Here is a 17,705-nt window from a genome sequence, read left to right as displayed (position 1 = left end):
TTTATAATTATTAGATGATGCTTACCTGGCACACTTGTCTAAATTGATGGGTCATGTGAAGGAAATGCTGTAACCACCCGCCAGCCACGTCTAGCTAAGTGGATGGGTCACTATTGTCTAGACATGTACACATGTTCATGAATTACAATTGATGGCCGTAATCACCCCCAGACACACCTGGCTAACTTGATGGGTCATGTAATCATCTGGCGAAGTGGAGTCTGTTTAGACATGTAGCTAGCTAGCTAAACAATGAACTGGCATAATCCCAGCTCATACTAATACAAATACAAACATTGTCATAGCAGTAGTATGAATCTGCAGGTAGCTAAAGAGCTAACCAACTAGGTTCAATGTTAGCTAGCTAACATTAGGCAATACCTAGCAATGCAAATGGTTTTGTGATTTGAATAATAATACTACACATATCATACACGTAACGTTCTCTAGCTAGCGAACAGTACGTTATATCTTTCAAAAATGGTGCGGTAGAAAGGACTATCAATACATACTGAACAGCTCACGTTATAGACAGAATCATGCTACATGGCAGACCAATCCAAACTCATCTCCCGGCATGTCCAGCCTATTATCTCAGCAAGTCATGGCTAGTGGGAAGGTTCATGTCTTTTTCCGTGGCCAAATCAACTAGGCTCGTAATTTAACCGTTTTATTCATATTTACAGATGGAATACAAGTTTGTTGTTAAGGCACACGAAAGTTCACATATTCCAGAAGGCATTTCTGCCCAAAAAACGCATTTTGATAAAAAATGCATGTGTACGTTCAAATGCCTCTCCTGTGAAGTAGTGACGTGCGACATACACCTAGTTTCCTGAAACGAGTCACATATGTCACATTTATACTGCTCACCTCATGACCAGGCAGTTATTGTGAAAAAGCTGTCAATACCAATAATTTATTATCATAAAACCTGAGCAGATTTAATTTGTGTTCACATACTGAAATATGTCTAGGATGTCAAACAATCAACAATATGGCGCTGTCCCAATTTCATTGACGTGTATTTTGGTTTTTGTTTATCTTAGAGCAATGAGACGATGAGCGTCACGTGGTCTGAGCTGGAGGGCTTGAAGAGGACTAAGCAGTTTGTTGAGAGTGCTGAGCTGGAACCCTCATCACTGACCGAAATAGGCAGATCATTAAATGGATCCGCCATAACATGCCAGATACAAAGCATCGCTTTGATATTTGGCCAAATGTAAGAAATACTTTTTTTGGGGTCATTATATAACTGGGTATGATTATTCTACCCATCTATGTGTACATTTGTATTATCTGTTCATATTCTACTGTGATTAGCTCTACGCAAGAAAATCGCTGTGGCAGAACTCCATTATCAACCACCTCTACTGGTCATGTGCAACGACTCCTGAAGAAAAAAGAGAAATGATTGTGCTGAAATGGAAAGTTGTACTGTACCACATACAGAAGCAACACACCAACCTATCGTGTCCTCATGCGTCACTGCAAGCAGAGGAACAGGCAAAGGAGTGGCTGGAACCAAGTATGTGTCCATATCCTACATGTAGTACATTTGTTTTTACAAAACAGCCAATCTTAGAATATAATGGTTAATTCTGTTTTTAAATTGAATTCCAGACTCTGCCACCTCAGTGGGGTTGGAGAAGATTCTACATGGGGCTTTGATCCTGAAGGACATCTTACAACTCTCCGCACTACCAGTCATCAGGGCTAGAGGCGTACCACTCTCTGATGCTGCACTTCCTGCCAAAGCACACTGCCTTCTCCTACAAGGGAATGCATGTGAAGTTGGTAAAGTAATTTAAAAAATATGATAATTTTTCTAACTACTGAAAGTGTATCAAAGCCCTTTCTATTGGTTGTCTCTCAATTGTCACAACCCATCAAATGTATCCTGTGCTTCTTTTTTTTATCCGTTATTTTTTGTTTTAGATCATACCTTGCAGCCTTGCATTACAATGAGAACAGTGGACGGATGCAAGCAGTGACAAAAGACAACCTGCTCAAGTACTCTCCTTCCCAAAGGCCAAGAAGGGTGGATACACAATTTGGCCTGTGAAGACCAAACCCACCTACGGGAAGATTTCTTTAAATTCTTTCTAGTGAAATTATATATATATAAAAATGGTATTTTATTACAGTCTGCCAATAGTGTTGAAATGCCTGTTTATTATTTTCTTTACAGACTATGCTGCCAAAATAGTGAAAGCTGTGGTTTATCCCAGGATCCTGGAATCACCTCCACCATTCTCTAGCCAGTTTCAGCGTCCCATGAAGGACCAGGCAGTGAGGGAGTATATATGCTGTTTCAAGCCTGCTGGCACACCATGAGCTCCTGTCTAACCACATTTTTTAAATTACATTTTAGTCATTTAGCAGATGCTCTTATCTAGACCGACTTACAATAGTGAGTGCATAGATTGTTTTCTTAGTCTTTCATACTGGAATTTTTAGTCTTCGGCCGGAATATAGCAGTTGATACTAGTCATACAGTGGGTGTGTGATGTCTTTATTGATTCGTCCGGCTTTGAGGATGGTTCTGGATTTGTGGAGTGATGAGATGCTGGTCTGTGCTGTTCTGTGAATTGTGTTTCTAATTGACAGTGAACCATATGTATTTATGGAACTCTATCATCCATAAAACAAATGTATACAAATATATACAATTATTTATTGTATTTCTAAATGTTATTGTTTTTGTATATTAACTATCATTATGATGGGGACTGTGACCACAAAGTGTAATGTGATAGATAAATAAAAGACCCATGGCAAAAGTGATGTACCAGAATTGGTATAAGGAAGGAAGAAGCCACTGCTCCAAAACCGCCATAAAAAAAGCCAGACTACAGTTTGCAACTGCACATGGGGACAACTATCGTACTTTTTGGAGAAATGTTCTCTGGTCTGATGAAACAAAATAGAACTGTGGGGATAATTTTCCTGACCATCGTTATGTTTGGAGGAAAAAGGGGGTAGCCAGCATCATGCTGTGGGGATGCTTTGCTGCAGGAGGGACAGGTGCACTTCACAAAATAGATGGCATCATGAGGAAGGAAAATTATGTGGATATATTGAAGCAACATCTCAAGACATCAGTCAGGAAGTTAAAGCTTGGTCGCAAATGGGTCTTCCAAATGGACAATGACCCCAAGCATACTTCCAAAGTTGTGGCAAAATGGCTTAAGGACAACAAAGTCAAGGTTTTGGAGTGGCCATCACAAAGACTTGACCTCAAACCTTTAGAAAATGTGTGGGCAGAACTGAAAAAGCATGTGCGAGCAAGGAGGCCTACAAACCTGATTCAGTTACACCAGCTCTGTCAGGAGGAATGGGCCAAAATGCACCCAACTTATTGTGGGAAGCTTGTGGAAGGCTACCCAAAACATTTGACACAAGTTAAACAATTTAAAGGCAATGCTACCAAATACTAATTGAGTGTATGTAAACTTCTGACCCACTGGGAATGTGATGAAAGAAATAAAAGCTGAAATAAATCATTCTCTCTACAATTATTCTGACATTTCACATTCTTAAAAGAAAGTGGTGATCCTAACTGACCTAAGACAGGGAATCTCTACTAGGATTAAATGTCAGGAATTGTGAAAAACTGAGTTTAAATGTATTTGGCTAAGGTGTATTTACAAATTATTGTAATTTTTTGTCATTTAGCAGATGCTCTTATCCAGAGCGACTTACAGTTAGTGAGTACATACATTTTTCAACTGTATGTATATGTATATGTATGTATGTACAGTGAGGGGGAAAAAAGTATTTGATCCCCTGCTGATTTTGTACGTTTGCCCACTGACAAAGAAAGTCTATAATTTTAATGGTAGGTTTATTTGAACAGTGAGAGACAGAATAACAACAAAATAATCCAGAAAAAAGCATGTCAAAAATGTTGATTTGCATTTTAATGAGGGAAATAAGTATTTGACCCCTCTGCAAAACATGGCTTAGTACTTGGTGGCAAAACACTTGTTGGCAATCACAGAGGTCAGACGTTTCTTGTAGTTGGCCACCAGGTTTGCACACATCTCAGGAGGGATTTTGTCCCACTCCTCTTTGCAGATCTTCTCCAAGTCATTAAGGTTTTGAGGCTGACGTTTGGCAACTCGAACCTTCAGCTCCCTCCACAGATTTTCTATGGGATTAAGGTCTGGAGACTGGCTAGGCCACTCCAGGACCTTAATGTGCTTCTTCTTGAGCCACTCCTTTGTTGCCTTGGCCGTGTGTTTTGGGTCATTGTCATGCTGGAATACCCATCCACGACCCATTTTCAATGCCCTGGCTGAGGGAAGGAGGTTCTCACCCAACATTTGACGGTACATGGCCCCGTCCATCGTCCCATTGATGCGGTGAAGTTGTCCTGTCCCCTTAGCAGAAAAACACCCCCAAAGCATAATGTTTCCACCTCCATGTTTGACGGTGGGGATGGTGTTCTTGGGGTCATAGGCAGCATACCTCCTCCTCCAAACACGGCGAGTTGAGTTGATGCCAAAGAGCTCGATTTTGGTCTCATCTGAAAACAACACTTTCACCCAGTTCTCCTCTGAATCATTCAGATGTTCATTGGGAAACTTCAGGGGCCTGTATATGTGCTTTCTTGAGTAGGGGGACCTTGCGGGCGCTGCAGGATTTCAGTCCTTCACGGCGTAGTGTGTTACCAATTGTTTTCTTGGTGACTATGGTCCCAGCTGCCTTGAGATCATTGACAAGATCCTCCCGTGTAGTTCTGGGCTGATTCCTCACCGTTCTCATGGTCATTGCAACTCCACGAGGTGAGATCTTGCATGGAGCCCCAGGCCGAGGGAGATTGACAGTTATTTTGTGTTTCTTCCATTTGCGAATAATCGCACCAACTGTTGTCACCTTCTCACCAAGCTGCTTGGCGATGGTTTTGTAGCCCATTCCAGCCTTGTGTATGTCTACAATCATGTCCCTGACATCCTTGGAGAGCTCTTTGGTCTTGGCCATGGTGGAGAGTTTGGAATCTGATTGATTGATTGCTTCTGTGGACAGGTGTCTTTTATACAGGTAACTAACTGAGATTAGGAGCACTCCCATTAAGAGTGTGCTCCTAATCTCAGCTCATTACCTGTATAAAAGACACCTGGGAGCCAGAAATCTTTCTGATTGAGAGGGGGTCAAATACTTAATTCCCTCATTAAAATGCAAATCAATTTATAACATTTTTGACATGGGTTTTTCTGGATTTTTTTGTTGTTATTCTGTCTCTCACTGTTCAAATAAACCTACCATTTAAAAGTATAGACTGAGCATTTCTTTGTCAGTGGGCAAACGTACAAAATCAGTAGGGGATCAAATGTTTTTTTTCCTCACTGTGTATATATATATATATATATATATATGTGTGTGTGTGTGTGTGTGTGTGTGTATGTATATATATATATATATATAACACAGCTTTCTCTGATTTTACTATCTATAGGTATGTGTTTGGGTAAAAATAACATTTTTGTTTTATTCTATAAACTACTGACAACATTTCTCCCAAATTCCCCCCCAAAAATTGTCATTTAGAGCATTTATTTCAAAAAATGACAACTGGTCAAAATAACAAAAAATATGCAGTGTTGTCAGACCTTGAATAATGCAAAGAAAATAAGTTCATGTTCATTTTTAAACAACACAATAGTAATGTTTTAACTAAGAAAGAGTACAGAAATCAATGTTTGGTGGAATAACCCTGATTTTCAATCACGGCTTTCATGTGTCTTGGCATGCTCTCCACCAGTCTTTCACATTGATGTTGGGTGACTTTATGCCACTCATGGTGCATAAATTCAAGCAGCTCGGCTTTGTTTGATGGCTTGTGACCATCCATCTTCCTCTTGATCACATTCCAGAAGTTTCAATGCGGTTCAGGTCTGGAGATTGGGCTGGCCATGACAGGGTCTTGATCTGGTGGTCCTCCATACACACCTTGATTGACCTGGCTGTGTGGCAAGGCACATTGTCCTCCTGGAAAACCCAATGGGGAACAATGTCAAATCAAATCAAATCAAATTTTATTGACCACATGCGCCGAATACAACAGGTGCAGACATTACAGTGAAATGCTTACTTACAGCCCTTAACCAACAGTGCATTTATTTTTAACAAAAAAGTAAAAATAAAACGACAACAAAAAAAGTGTTGAGAAAAAAAAGAGCAGAAGTAAAATAAAATAACAGTAGGGAGGCTAAATATACAGGGGTGTACCGGTGCAGCGTCAATGTGCGGGGGCACCGGCTAGTTGAGGTAGTTGAAGTAATATGTACATGTGGGCAGAGTTAAAGTGACTATGCATAAATAATTAACTGAGTAGCAGCAGCGTGATGGGGTGGGGGGGGGGCAGTGCAAATAGTCCTGGTAGCCATGATTAGCTGTTCAGGAGTCTTATGGCTTGGGGGTAGAAGCTGTTGAGAAGTCTTTTGGACCTAGACTTGGCACTCCGGTACCGCTTGCCGTGCGGTAGCAGAGAGAGTCTTTGACAATTTTGAGGGCTTTCCTCTGACACCGCCTGGTATAGAGGTCCTGGATGGCAGGAAGCTTGGCCCCAGTGATGTACTGGGCCGTACGCACTACCCTCTGTAGTGCCTTGCGGTCGGAGGCCAAGCAGTTGCCATACCAGGCGGTGATGCAACCAGTCAGGATGCTCTCGATGGTGCAGCTGTAGAATTTTTTGAGGATCTGAGGACCCATGCCAAATCTTTTCAGTCTCCTGAGGGGGAATAGGCTTTGTCGTGCCCTCTTCACGACTGTCTTGGTGTGTTTGGACCATGATAGTTCGTTGGTGATGTGGACACCAAGGAACTTGAAGCTCTCAACCTGTTCCACTACAACCCCGTCGATGAGAATGGGGGGCGTGCTCAGTCCTCTTTTTTTTCCCCTGTAGTCCACAATCATCTCCTTTGTCTTGGTCACGTTGAGGGAGAGGTTGTTGTCCTGGCACCACACGGCCAGGTCTCTGACCTCCTCCCTATAGGCTGTCTCATCGTTGTCGGTGATCAGGCCTACCACTGTTGTGTCGTCGGCAAACTTAATGATGGTGTTGGAGTTGTGCCTGGCCATGCAGTCATGGGTGAACAGGGAGTACAGGAGGGGACTGAGCACGCACCCCTGAGGGGCCCCCGTGTTGAGGATCAGTGTGGCAGATGTGTTGTTACCTACCCTTACCACTTGGGGGCGACCTGTCAGGAAGTCCAGGATCCAGTTGCAGAGGGAGGTGTTTAGTCCCAGGATCCTTAGCTTAGTGATGAGCTTTGAGGGCACTATGGTGTTGAATGCTGAGCTGTAGTCAATGAATAGCATTCTCACGTAGGTGTTCCTCTTGTCCAGGTGGGAAAGGGCAGTGTGGAGTGCAATAGAGATTGCATCATCTTTGGATCTGTTGGGGCAGTATGCAAATTGGAGTGGGTCTAGGGTTTCTGGGATAATGCTGTTGATGTGAGCCATGACCAGCCTTTCGAAGCACTTCATGGCTACAGACGTCAGAGCAAAAGGAAGCAAGTTTTCTTCCAGGACAACCTTGTACGTGGCTTGATTCATGCGTACTTCACAAAGACAAATCTGCCCGAATCTAGCCTTGCTGAAGCACCCCCAGATCATCACCGGTCCTCCACCAAATTTCATAGTGGGTGTGAGACACTGTGGCTTGTAGGCCTCTCCAGGTCTCCGTCTAACCATTAGACGACCAGGTGTTGGGCAAAGCTGACAATTAGACTCATCAGAGAAGATGACCTTACTCCAGTCCTCTACGTTCCAATCCTTATGGTATTTTGCAAACCTCAGTCTGGCTCTTCTTTGCTTTTCATTGATGAAGGGCTTTTTTCTGGCTTTGCACGACTTCAGCCCTGCCCCTAGGAGCCTGTTTCGAACCGTCCTCGTCGTGCACTTCACCCCAGCTGCCGTTTGCCATTCTTTTTGTAGGTCACTTGATGTCATCCTTCAGTTGTTGAGTGACATTCGAATGAGTTGGCGGTCATCCCGGTCAGTAGAGTCGTTTTCGGCCTCTGCCGGTCTGTAGCTTTGTTGTCCCCAATTTCTGCTGCTTGACCTTGTTCTTATGAACCACTGTCTTTGAAATTTTATGGATGGAAGCAACCTGACGCTCACTGTATCCCTCTGCCAGTAAAGCCAGAATTGAACCCTTCTTTTCCTCACTCAAAACTTTCCTTTTCAACTCTTTTGGCATGGCCAATAGTTATTTTTTGATTAATATTACTTTTTAGGTACTATTAGCACTGTTTTTGCCATCCAGCTGGTCTTATTGCAAGAGGGTAGTGATGACCACAGCAGTGGTTTTTATATTTTTCCTCGTTAAATAAGATTTGGTTCATGTGATCACCTAATCAGTACCTAATTCAGTAGAATGAGGTGTGCCTGTGTTGGAATTCAACAGACACTGGAATGGAATGGCTGTCATACATGTAGAGATGCTGATTTAAGAAAAATGTGCAGTGGTCTCTTAATTGTTTCCACAGCTGTGTATATATGTATGTGTGTGTGTGTGTATATATATATATATACACACACACATATATACACACACATATATATATATATATATATATATATGTGTTTGTGTGTGTGTGTATGTGTATATATATATATATACACACACACACACACACACACACACAGTGGGGAGAACAAGTATTTGATACACTGCCGATTTTGCAGGTTTTCCTACTTACAAAGCATGTAGAGGTCTGTCATTTTTATCATAGGTACACTTCAACTGTGCGAGACGGAATCTAAAACAAAAATCCAGAAAATCACATTGTATGATTTTTAAGTAATTAATTTGCATTTTATTGCATGACATAAGTATTTGATCACCTACCTACCAGTAAGAATTCCGGCTCTCACAGGTTGGTGAGAAGGCAACAACTGTTGGCGCAATTATTAGAAAATGGAAGAAGTTCAAGATGACGGTCAATCACCCTCGGTCTGGGGCTCCATGCAAGATCTCACCTCGTGGGGCATCAATGATCATGAGGAAGGTGAGGGATCAGCCCAGAACTACACGGCAGGACCTGGTCAATGACCTGAAGAGAGCTGGGACCACAGTCTCAAAGAAAACCATTAGTAACACACTACGCCGTCATGGAAAAAATTCTGCAGCGCACGCAAGGTCCCCCTGCTCAAGCCAGCGCATGTCCAGACACGTCTGAAGTTTGCCAATGACCATCTGGATGATCCAGAGGAGGAATGGGAGAAGGTCATGTGGTCTGATAAGACAAAAATAGAGCTTTTTGGTCTAAACTCCACTCGCCGTGTTTGGAGGAAGAAGAAGGATGAGTACAACCCCAAGAACACCATCCCAACCGTGAAGCATGGAGGTGGAAACATCATTCTTTGGGGATGCTTTTCTGCAAAGGGGACAGGACGACTGCACCGTATTGAGGGGAGGATGGATGGGGGCCATGTATCGCGAGATCTTGGCCAACAACCTCCTTCCCTCAGTAAGAGCATTGAAGATGGGTCGTGGCTGGGTCTTCCAGCATGACAACGACCCCGAAACACACAGCCAGGACAACTAAGGAGTGGCTCCGTAAGAAGCATCTCAAGGTCCTGGAGTGGCCTAGCCAGTCTCCAGACCTGAACCCAATAGAAAATCTTTGGAGGGAGCTGAAAGTCCGTATTGCCCAGCGACAGCCCCGAAACCTGAAGGATCTAGAGAAGGTCTGTATGGAGGAGTGGGCCAAAATCCCTGCTGCAGTGTGTGCAAACCTGGTCAAGACCTACAGGAAACGTATGATCTCTGTAATTGCAAACAAAGGTTTCTGTACCAAATATTAAGTTCTGCTTTTCTGATGTATCAAATACTTATGTCATGCCATAAAATGCAAATTATTACTTAAAAATCATACAATGTGATTTTCTGGATTTTTGTTTTAGATTCCGTCTCTCACAGTTGAAGTGTACCTATGATAAAAATTACAGACCTCTACATGCTTTGTAAGTAGGAAAACCTGCAAAATCGGCAGTGTATCAAATACTTGTTCTCCCCACTGTATGTGTTTGTGTGTGTGTGTGTGTGTATGTATGTGTATATATATATATATAGATATATATATATATATATATATATAGATAGATAGATATGAAAACTATGAAATGACACATGGAATCATGTAGTAACCAAAAAAGTGTTAAACAAATCAAAATATATTTTATTTTTGAGATTCTTCAAAGAATACATGAGCATGATCAATTACATGAAAAATGCATTCATATATTTCAGGCACTACAACTTTTATTAAAGCCTTATTTGAGTCAAAACGGCTCATAGGGCAGGAGTCTATCTCCTGTTCCTGTGGTGTGAGGCAGCATGATGTACAAGTACACTCCCTGGACAGGGGGTCTATTGCAGGGCTTGCAATACTTTCCTAATGTTCTGTTATGTCATGTTTATATGTGTAATGTTTCACCCTCCTGAATAGAGCCCTATGGGCTACATTTCAGTGTCCATACTAGTGTACCACTTCGAATTCATCGCCCCAATACAATCGAGTTTGTTGTCCCTTTTGTTATGTGCAGTACTATAACGTAATTGCAATGTGTTTCCTTTGTGTTCTTCCCTCTCCAGGCATCTAGACAACCACCGGCTGTGGGACCCCAACGAGTTTGCTGTTTCCTGTTTCCGGATCATCATGTACTCCATACAGGTGGGTTCTCCAGTCATAGCATTTTAGCGTATTGGGAAACACTTAACCTATTGGGTAACATTTAAATTGTGTCTTAAGTGGTTAGCAGTGGTATTAAGTACTTAAGTAAAAATACTTTAAAGTACTACCGGTATTTAAATCGTTTTTTGGGTTATCGTTACTTTACTATTTATATTTTTGACAACTTTTACTTTCACTTCTCTACATTCCTAAAGAAAATAATGTACTTTTTACTCCATACATTTTCCCTGACACCCAAAAGTACTTGTTACATTTTGACAGGAAAATTGTCTAATTCACACACTTATCAAGAGAACATCCCTGGTCATGCCTACTGCCTCTGATCTGGCAGACTCACTAGACACAAATGCTTTGTTTGTAAATTATGTCTGAGTGTTGGAGTGTGCCCCTGGCTATCCGTAAATACAAATAAATAGAAAATTGTGCCGTCTGGTTTGCTTAATAAAAGGAATTTGAAATGGTTTATACTTTTACTTTTGATACTTAAGTACATTTTAGCAATTCCATTTACTTTTAGACTTTTACTCAAGTAGTATTTTACTGGGTGACTTTCACTTTTACTTGAGTCATTTTCTATTAAAGTATCTTTACTTTTACTCAAGTATGACAATTGAGTACTTTTTCCACCACTGGTGGTTAGTTTACCTCATTGTCTACTTAGTGTGGTGTCAAATTTGGATTGTAGCTCTCTTGCTTTTACTTTACATTTGTTAAAACTCCCTTCATTGTCCCCTTCGATGGAAACAGAGGGGGGGATTATGGATCTGTCTCTGTCCGTTTGTATGTTAGTCACACGTGATATTTTAGACACCACTGACGAAACTTTGAACAAGCATATCTCCTGTCCCGTTTGAGTTTCAATTGTTGTAAATAATTGGCCCGTGTGGGGGGTGGGGGGGGGCTGTTGTATTTTGGCTACATTGGTGCCAGAAGTGGAATCGGTGAGAGCACTCAAGCAAAATGGAGGTGTGTCTGTGTATTCAGGTAGTTCTGCATGAGAGCATCACTTCCTGAAGAAGAAGTGAAGTGTTGGGTTCGGTTCACTCTTTTGCATACTATCGCTTTTTGATTTGTGAGAACAAGCTATTCCCACATCTCAGACTAGATTATACACACACACACACAGTCCACACAGGTATGATGTTAGCCTACTGCAGTATTCAAACTTAAGTCATTAAATTTCACAACTGCAACACTCATGTTAACCCCAAAATTACCTCAATCTCCGTAGTGCCACACATGTACACATGCAGTATATCATATACCCACAACCCTCTTGGTTCACACACATCTCTCACTTTCTCGCTCACTCACTCACTCACTCACTCACTCATCACTCACTCACAGACAGAGACACTACAGTCTATCCCCGTCTAACCCAAGGGACACCCCTTGACGTCTCACTGCCCCTCAGATGTGTCTGGCTCCTCTCCTTTTCAATCTCTTTCTGTTGTTCTTTTAATTGGCCGGCCAGCCCGGAGTCCCCAGGTGACCCTAGGTGGCTCTGCCAGATAAGAGACGATCGATGGGGCTCGAGCCGAGGTGTGTCGTGTGTTTTAAGAGCTTTGTTTGAGCAGCACTCGGGGTCAGCCCTAATCCTAGTCTGGGTTTTAGTGTCTTGGCGAGAGTGACAGTGTCTGGTCTGTCTTTGTCTGTCTGAGAGAGAAACTGTGTATCTGTATGTCTGTCAGCAAGATAAACTTTCCATACGTCTGTAATAATATAATAAAATATATATGCCGTTTAGCAGACTCTTTTATCCAAAGTGACTAAATCACGTCTGCATATATTTTACGTATGGGTGGTCCCGGGAATCAAACCCACAATTCTGGCGTTGCAAGCGCCATGCTCTACCCAGCTGAGCTACAGAGGATCTGTCTATTTGCCTGTCTGTCTGTCCGCCTGTCTGTCCACCTGTCTTTGTTTTTGTCTCTGTCGGTCTTTGTCTGTGTGTCTTTGCATGTCCATCTGTCTTTGTGCATCTGTCCGTCCACCTGTCTGTCCACTCAATAGCAGGAGAGAACATCCCAGCGCCTTTGTCTCTGTGAGTGAAATGGTATGTCTGTTCGTCCATCCACCTGTCCATTTTTGGATGTAGTGTGGACATTGATTGTTGCTGATTGTTTGTGTTTGAAAACGGGGAAATAAAAAAGGACAAATGAAATACAAGTGTTCATAAAGGTAAATGTGTTTATTGTGTTGAACTCTAGCTCAACAGATTAGACTGACTGCTCCCCCAACCCTCCCAAACCTCACCCCTGCCTTTCTTGCCATTGTGCCCGTGAGCAGGGCATTAACCTCTCAATCTGCTCCAGGAGTGCTGCAGCAGCTAACCCTAGCTTCCAAACTCTGTGTCGACAATAAAGTATTTATATCTTCGTCTCCTGCTGTCTTTCCCAGGCCCAACACTCCCACCACGTCATCCAGCAGGTCCTGGGCCACCTGGACACGCACAACAAGAACACCCCCCGCATGAGGGCCGGCATCGTGCAGGTCCTCCTGGAGACGGTCGCCATAGCAGCCAAAGGCTCTGTCGGTGAGTTGGCTTGGGAAGTGCCTCTAGTGACTCACAACAGGTTACGTCCAAAATGGCACCCTATTCCATTTGCAGTGCATTACTTTTGACAGGGCCCATAGGGTTCTGGTCAAAATTAGTGCACTATATAGGGAACAGGGTGCCATTTGGGACTCACTCACGATGTAGTCTGTCAGATGAGTCACATAGATACATAGGCTCTATGGATGGATAGGTAGATTGGTAGAGAGATGGATATGGTATAACTGATAATAAACAGCTGAGGATCAGGCTGTTGACATGGCAGATTGATGGCTCACGGTGAAATGTTTCTTGCAATTACTTGAGTCATCTAGATCAGCCTTTCTCAAACCCAGGTCTGCGGAGGAATGCCTGCCAGTCCTCGGCATATCCCTCATGACAAAGTCCTACTGATTGCACAGGATTTGTCTCAATCCACTGAATACGCATCTTAGTTCATTGAACCGAGGTTATTTACGTACAATGCCTTCGGAAAGTACTCAGACCCCTTGACTTTTCCACATTTTGTTACGTTACAGCCTTATTCTAAAATTGATAAAAAATATAAAAAATCCTCAGCAATCTACACACAATACCCCATGATGACAAAGCGAAAAAAAGAGTTTTAGAAATGTCTGCAAATGTATTAACAATAACATACTTTATTTACATATGTATTCAGACCCTTTGCTATGAGACTCAAAATTTTGCTCAGGTGCATCCTGTTTCCATTGATCATCCTTGAGATGTTTCTACAACTTGATTGGAGTCCACCTGTTGTAAATTCAATTGATTGAACATGATTTGGTAAGGCAAACACCTGTCTATATAAGGTCCCACAGTTGACAGTGCATGTCAGAGCAAAAACCAAGCCATGAGGTCGAAGGAATTGTCCGTAGAGCTCAGAGACAGGATTGTGTCAAGGCACAGATCTGTGGAAGGGTGCCAAAAAATGTCTGCAGCATTGAAGGTCCCCAGAAACACAGTGGCCTCAATCATTCTTAAATGGAAAAAGTTTGGAACCACCAAGACTCTTCCTAGAGCTGGCCGCCCAGCCAAACTGAGCAATCGCGGGAGAAGGGCCTTGGTCAGGGAGATGACCAATAACCCAATGGTCACTCTGACAGAGCTCCAGAGTTCCTCTGTGGACATAGTAGAACCTTCCAGAAGGACAACCATCTCTGCAGCACTCCACCAATCAGATTCCAACAGGACAACGACCCTAAGCACACAGCCAAGACAACGCAGGAGTGGCTTTGGGACAAGTCTCTAAATGTCCTTGAGTGGCCCAGCCAGAGCCTGGACTTGTACCCGATCGAACATCTCTGGAGAGACCTGAAAATAGCTGTGCAGCAACGCAGAGAAGAATGGGAGAACCTCCCCAAATACAGGTGTGCCAAGCTTGTAGTGTCATACCCAAGAAGACTCAATGATGTAATCGCTGCCAAAGGTGCTTCAAGAAAGTACTGAGTAAAGGGTCTGAATACTTATGTAAATGTGGATTTATTTATTTATTTTTTATAAAATTAGCAAAAAATGTCTAAAAATCTGTTTTTGCTTTGTCATTATGGGGTATTTTGTGTACATTGATGGTAAAAACAATTTAATCAATTTTAGAATAAGGCTGTAACATAACAACATTTTGAAAAAGTCAAGGGGTCTGAATACTAATGTGTGTTATTTATATGTATTGAAATAATGGCAGCAAGTGTAAATTCTTAAGTTTCATTATATTTATTTTTTTACATTTTTGTTTCTGATTAAGATCACTTTATTGGTCAATTGCACGCAAGGGCCAACTGAAATTTGACTTCCTCTTTTAACCCAACCACTCCAAAAGATTTTAGAGAGGTGCGGGGGTCTGGGGGTCTGCCAGACTGGGGCCCGGCGAGCTGTTGTTGTGGGGGTTAAATGCTCAAGGGCACAACGGCAGGCAATGGCATCTAGAATTTGATACCAGCCACCCTCCAGTTGCCAGCTGACTTCCCACCAGATTTTTTCCCATCAGACCCGGGATTCGAACTGGCACCTCTCCGGTTGCTGGCTCGCCTCTCTAACCGCTAGGCTGCCTGCCGCCCCCAGCTGATCCTAAAAAAGACATCAAATAGTAATAACATGGACCATCAAACTATCTTAAACCATTATATGTGTTATGAGATATCATAGGGAAAATGCATACAAAAATTTGTGTTTTTAATAAAAACGATTCTCCATTTTCTTTTTTCCCAAGCTGTCCCCAGAGGAAGAAGGCTATTTGTGGTTATTACGGATCCCCATTCATTTAAAGTGTTCCAAAGCTTTTTACTATAATTCTTTAGTGTAGTTAATTTTTGTACAGTACGTTTTCCAAATGGCTGTGCAGCCAGACTTATTTGCCATTCCCTTTGCCTCCCCTCTCAACCATTTTTCAATTCCTCATCAATCCATGTGGATTTACAGTCATTTTCTTAATGGGTGCTTGCTTATTAGTTAATGGAATGCCTTGGCACAAAAAAAGTTTGAGAAATGCTGATCTAGATATAGTCAATGAATGGGTCTATGGGTAGATTGATGCATAGGGAATGATTTGACGATTATTATTTTGTTGATGTCGACAACTGCTTGGTTAAGCTGTCAACTCTCAACTTTGCTGTTTTCACAGAATGTAGCTTTAGGGTGTATTATCAGTATGATAGCTACAAGCTAGCCATTTAACTTTTGGGGGTTGTTTGTTTGGTGCTTCTATTGTAATGATGGCAGGCAGAATACTATCCACCACTTTGAATTAATTATCCTTGATTTAATAGTAGATGTTCAGTTTGGAGAGGAAGACTAGGAGGAGGAAGATACTTTGATCCCATGTTTATTTAAACCCAATTATTTGGCCCTCTTTTGCCCTCCCAATTAACCGCTCTCTCGACAGGACTGACCCGTTCCAACAAACATACATACAACAGCGCATACACTGTTAACCCAAACTCCCAAACCTCATCCACACCAAATCTCTGGTTAGGTATGTTCAGGCTGCAGGGGGCTCCATAGCTGGAGGTAGAAGTGTGCCCCTAACCACAGATCTGTGATCGTATTAACTAACATCAAAACCTTGACTATAAAAAAATGGATCTGGCCCTGGACCAGTGGTTATGGGCAACTTCTATCAACACCATATCCCATCCAAACTTCAACCCATCCAAGCTATATTTCGGACAAACACGTTTTTAAATCCATAGATACAGTATAACATACAGTGTGTGCTCTGTTTTTCTTTGGTCTTAAAGCCACACTCTGTACCTTTTCAAGTTCAGTCCCTGCTCTTGTTTGTAAATGGGGTGGGTTTTGGTAGATCTTTAACTGCATTGGTGGAAGTTTGGATTTGGTGTCTATTGTTGTGGTACTGTAGCTATAGGACAATATTGATGTTTGAAGTAATGGTGTAAACTACTATGCCAACTTCCTCCACCCCTGTGCTAAACTGTGTGTCAATTACATGGTACATGTATTTTGTAGTTTTTCTGTTGTGATTCTTTCTGTGATATATTGGGGTGTACAGTGACATTAGTAGTGCAAAAAATGGAATGTATAAACTGCTTGTAGTCCTTTCTGTACAATTTTGTTTTTATAATATGAGAAAGTCATTTTGATTTAAACCACTGAGAAGCGAACTGAGCATGGTTTACTTGTATCATTACCTGCTCCTGTGTGTCCCAGTTAGGAGGAGAGTGGCACAAGCAATGCCAAGGTTGCGGGTTCAATTCCTGCAGGGATCACATAGACTGAGTATACCAAACATTAGGAACACCTTCCTAATATTAAGTTGGACACCCCCCCCACCCTGCCCTGTTGCCCTCAGAACACTCTCAATTTGTCGGGGCATGGACTCTACAAGGTGTCGAAAGCATTCCACAGGGATGCTGGCCCATGTTGACTACAATGCTTCACACGGTTGTGTCAAGTTGGCTGGATGTCCTTTGGTTGGTGGACCATTCTCGATACACATGGGAAACTGTTGAACGTGAAAACCCAGCAGCGTTGCAGTTCTTGACACAAATCGGTGCACCTGGCACCTACTACCATACCCCGTTCAAAGGCGCTTAAATCTTTTCTCTTGCCCATTCACACTCTGAATGGCACACATACACAATCCATGTCTCAATTCTCACTAGGCTTAAAAATCCTTCTTTAACCGGTCTCCTCCCCTTCATCTAGAATGATTGATGTGGATTTACCAGGTGACCTCAATAAGGGATCATAGCTTTCACCTGGTCGGTCGGTCTGTCATGGAAAGAGCAGGTGTTCTTAATGTTTTGTATACTCAGTGTATGTGTGAGCTCACTGTACTGTAAGTCACTTTGAAAGAAATAGTCTGCTAAATGGCATACAATAATATAGACATTTGAAATTAGAGGTGTAACATCCAATGACCTAGTGAATCAGGGGAGCTGTACCAGGCCAAGGATGCAACTAGTCACGTCCTCTGTCTT

The 17,705-nt window shown here is 42.3% G+C and overlaps 1 protein-coding gene across 2 annotated transcripts in view; it reads left to right on the top strand.

Moving 5' to 3' along the window:
* efr3a (EFR3 homolog A (S. cerevisiae)) overlaps positions 1-17,705 on the top strand; it is a 289,424-nt gene that overhangs the window by 179,627 nt on the left and 92,092 nt on the right. For both annotated transcript variants that reach the window (XM_041841458.2, XM_041841456.2), the window contains exons 9-10: positions 10,610-10,688; positions 13,110-13,245. In XM_041841458.2, coding sequence (XP_041697392.1) covers positions 10,610-10,688; positions 13,110-13,245 — 215 coding nt within the window. The remainder of the gene's footprint in view (positions 1-10,609; positions 10,689-13,109; positions 13,246-17,705) is intronic.

Source organism: Coregonus clupeaformis, unplaced genomic scaffold (genome assembly GCF_020615455.1).
Source record: "Coregonus clupeaformis isolate EN_2021a unplaced genomic scaffold, ASM2061545v1 scaf0021, whole genome shotgun sequence".
In the NCBI taxonomy this organism is placed as follows: Eukaryota; Metazoa; Chordata; class Actinopteri; order Salmoniformes; family Salmonidae; genus Coregonus; species Coregonus clupeaformis.
Note: the sequence above shows the minus strand (reverse complement) of the source record. Positions and strands in the feature narration are given on the sequence as shown.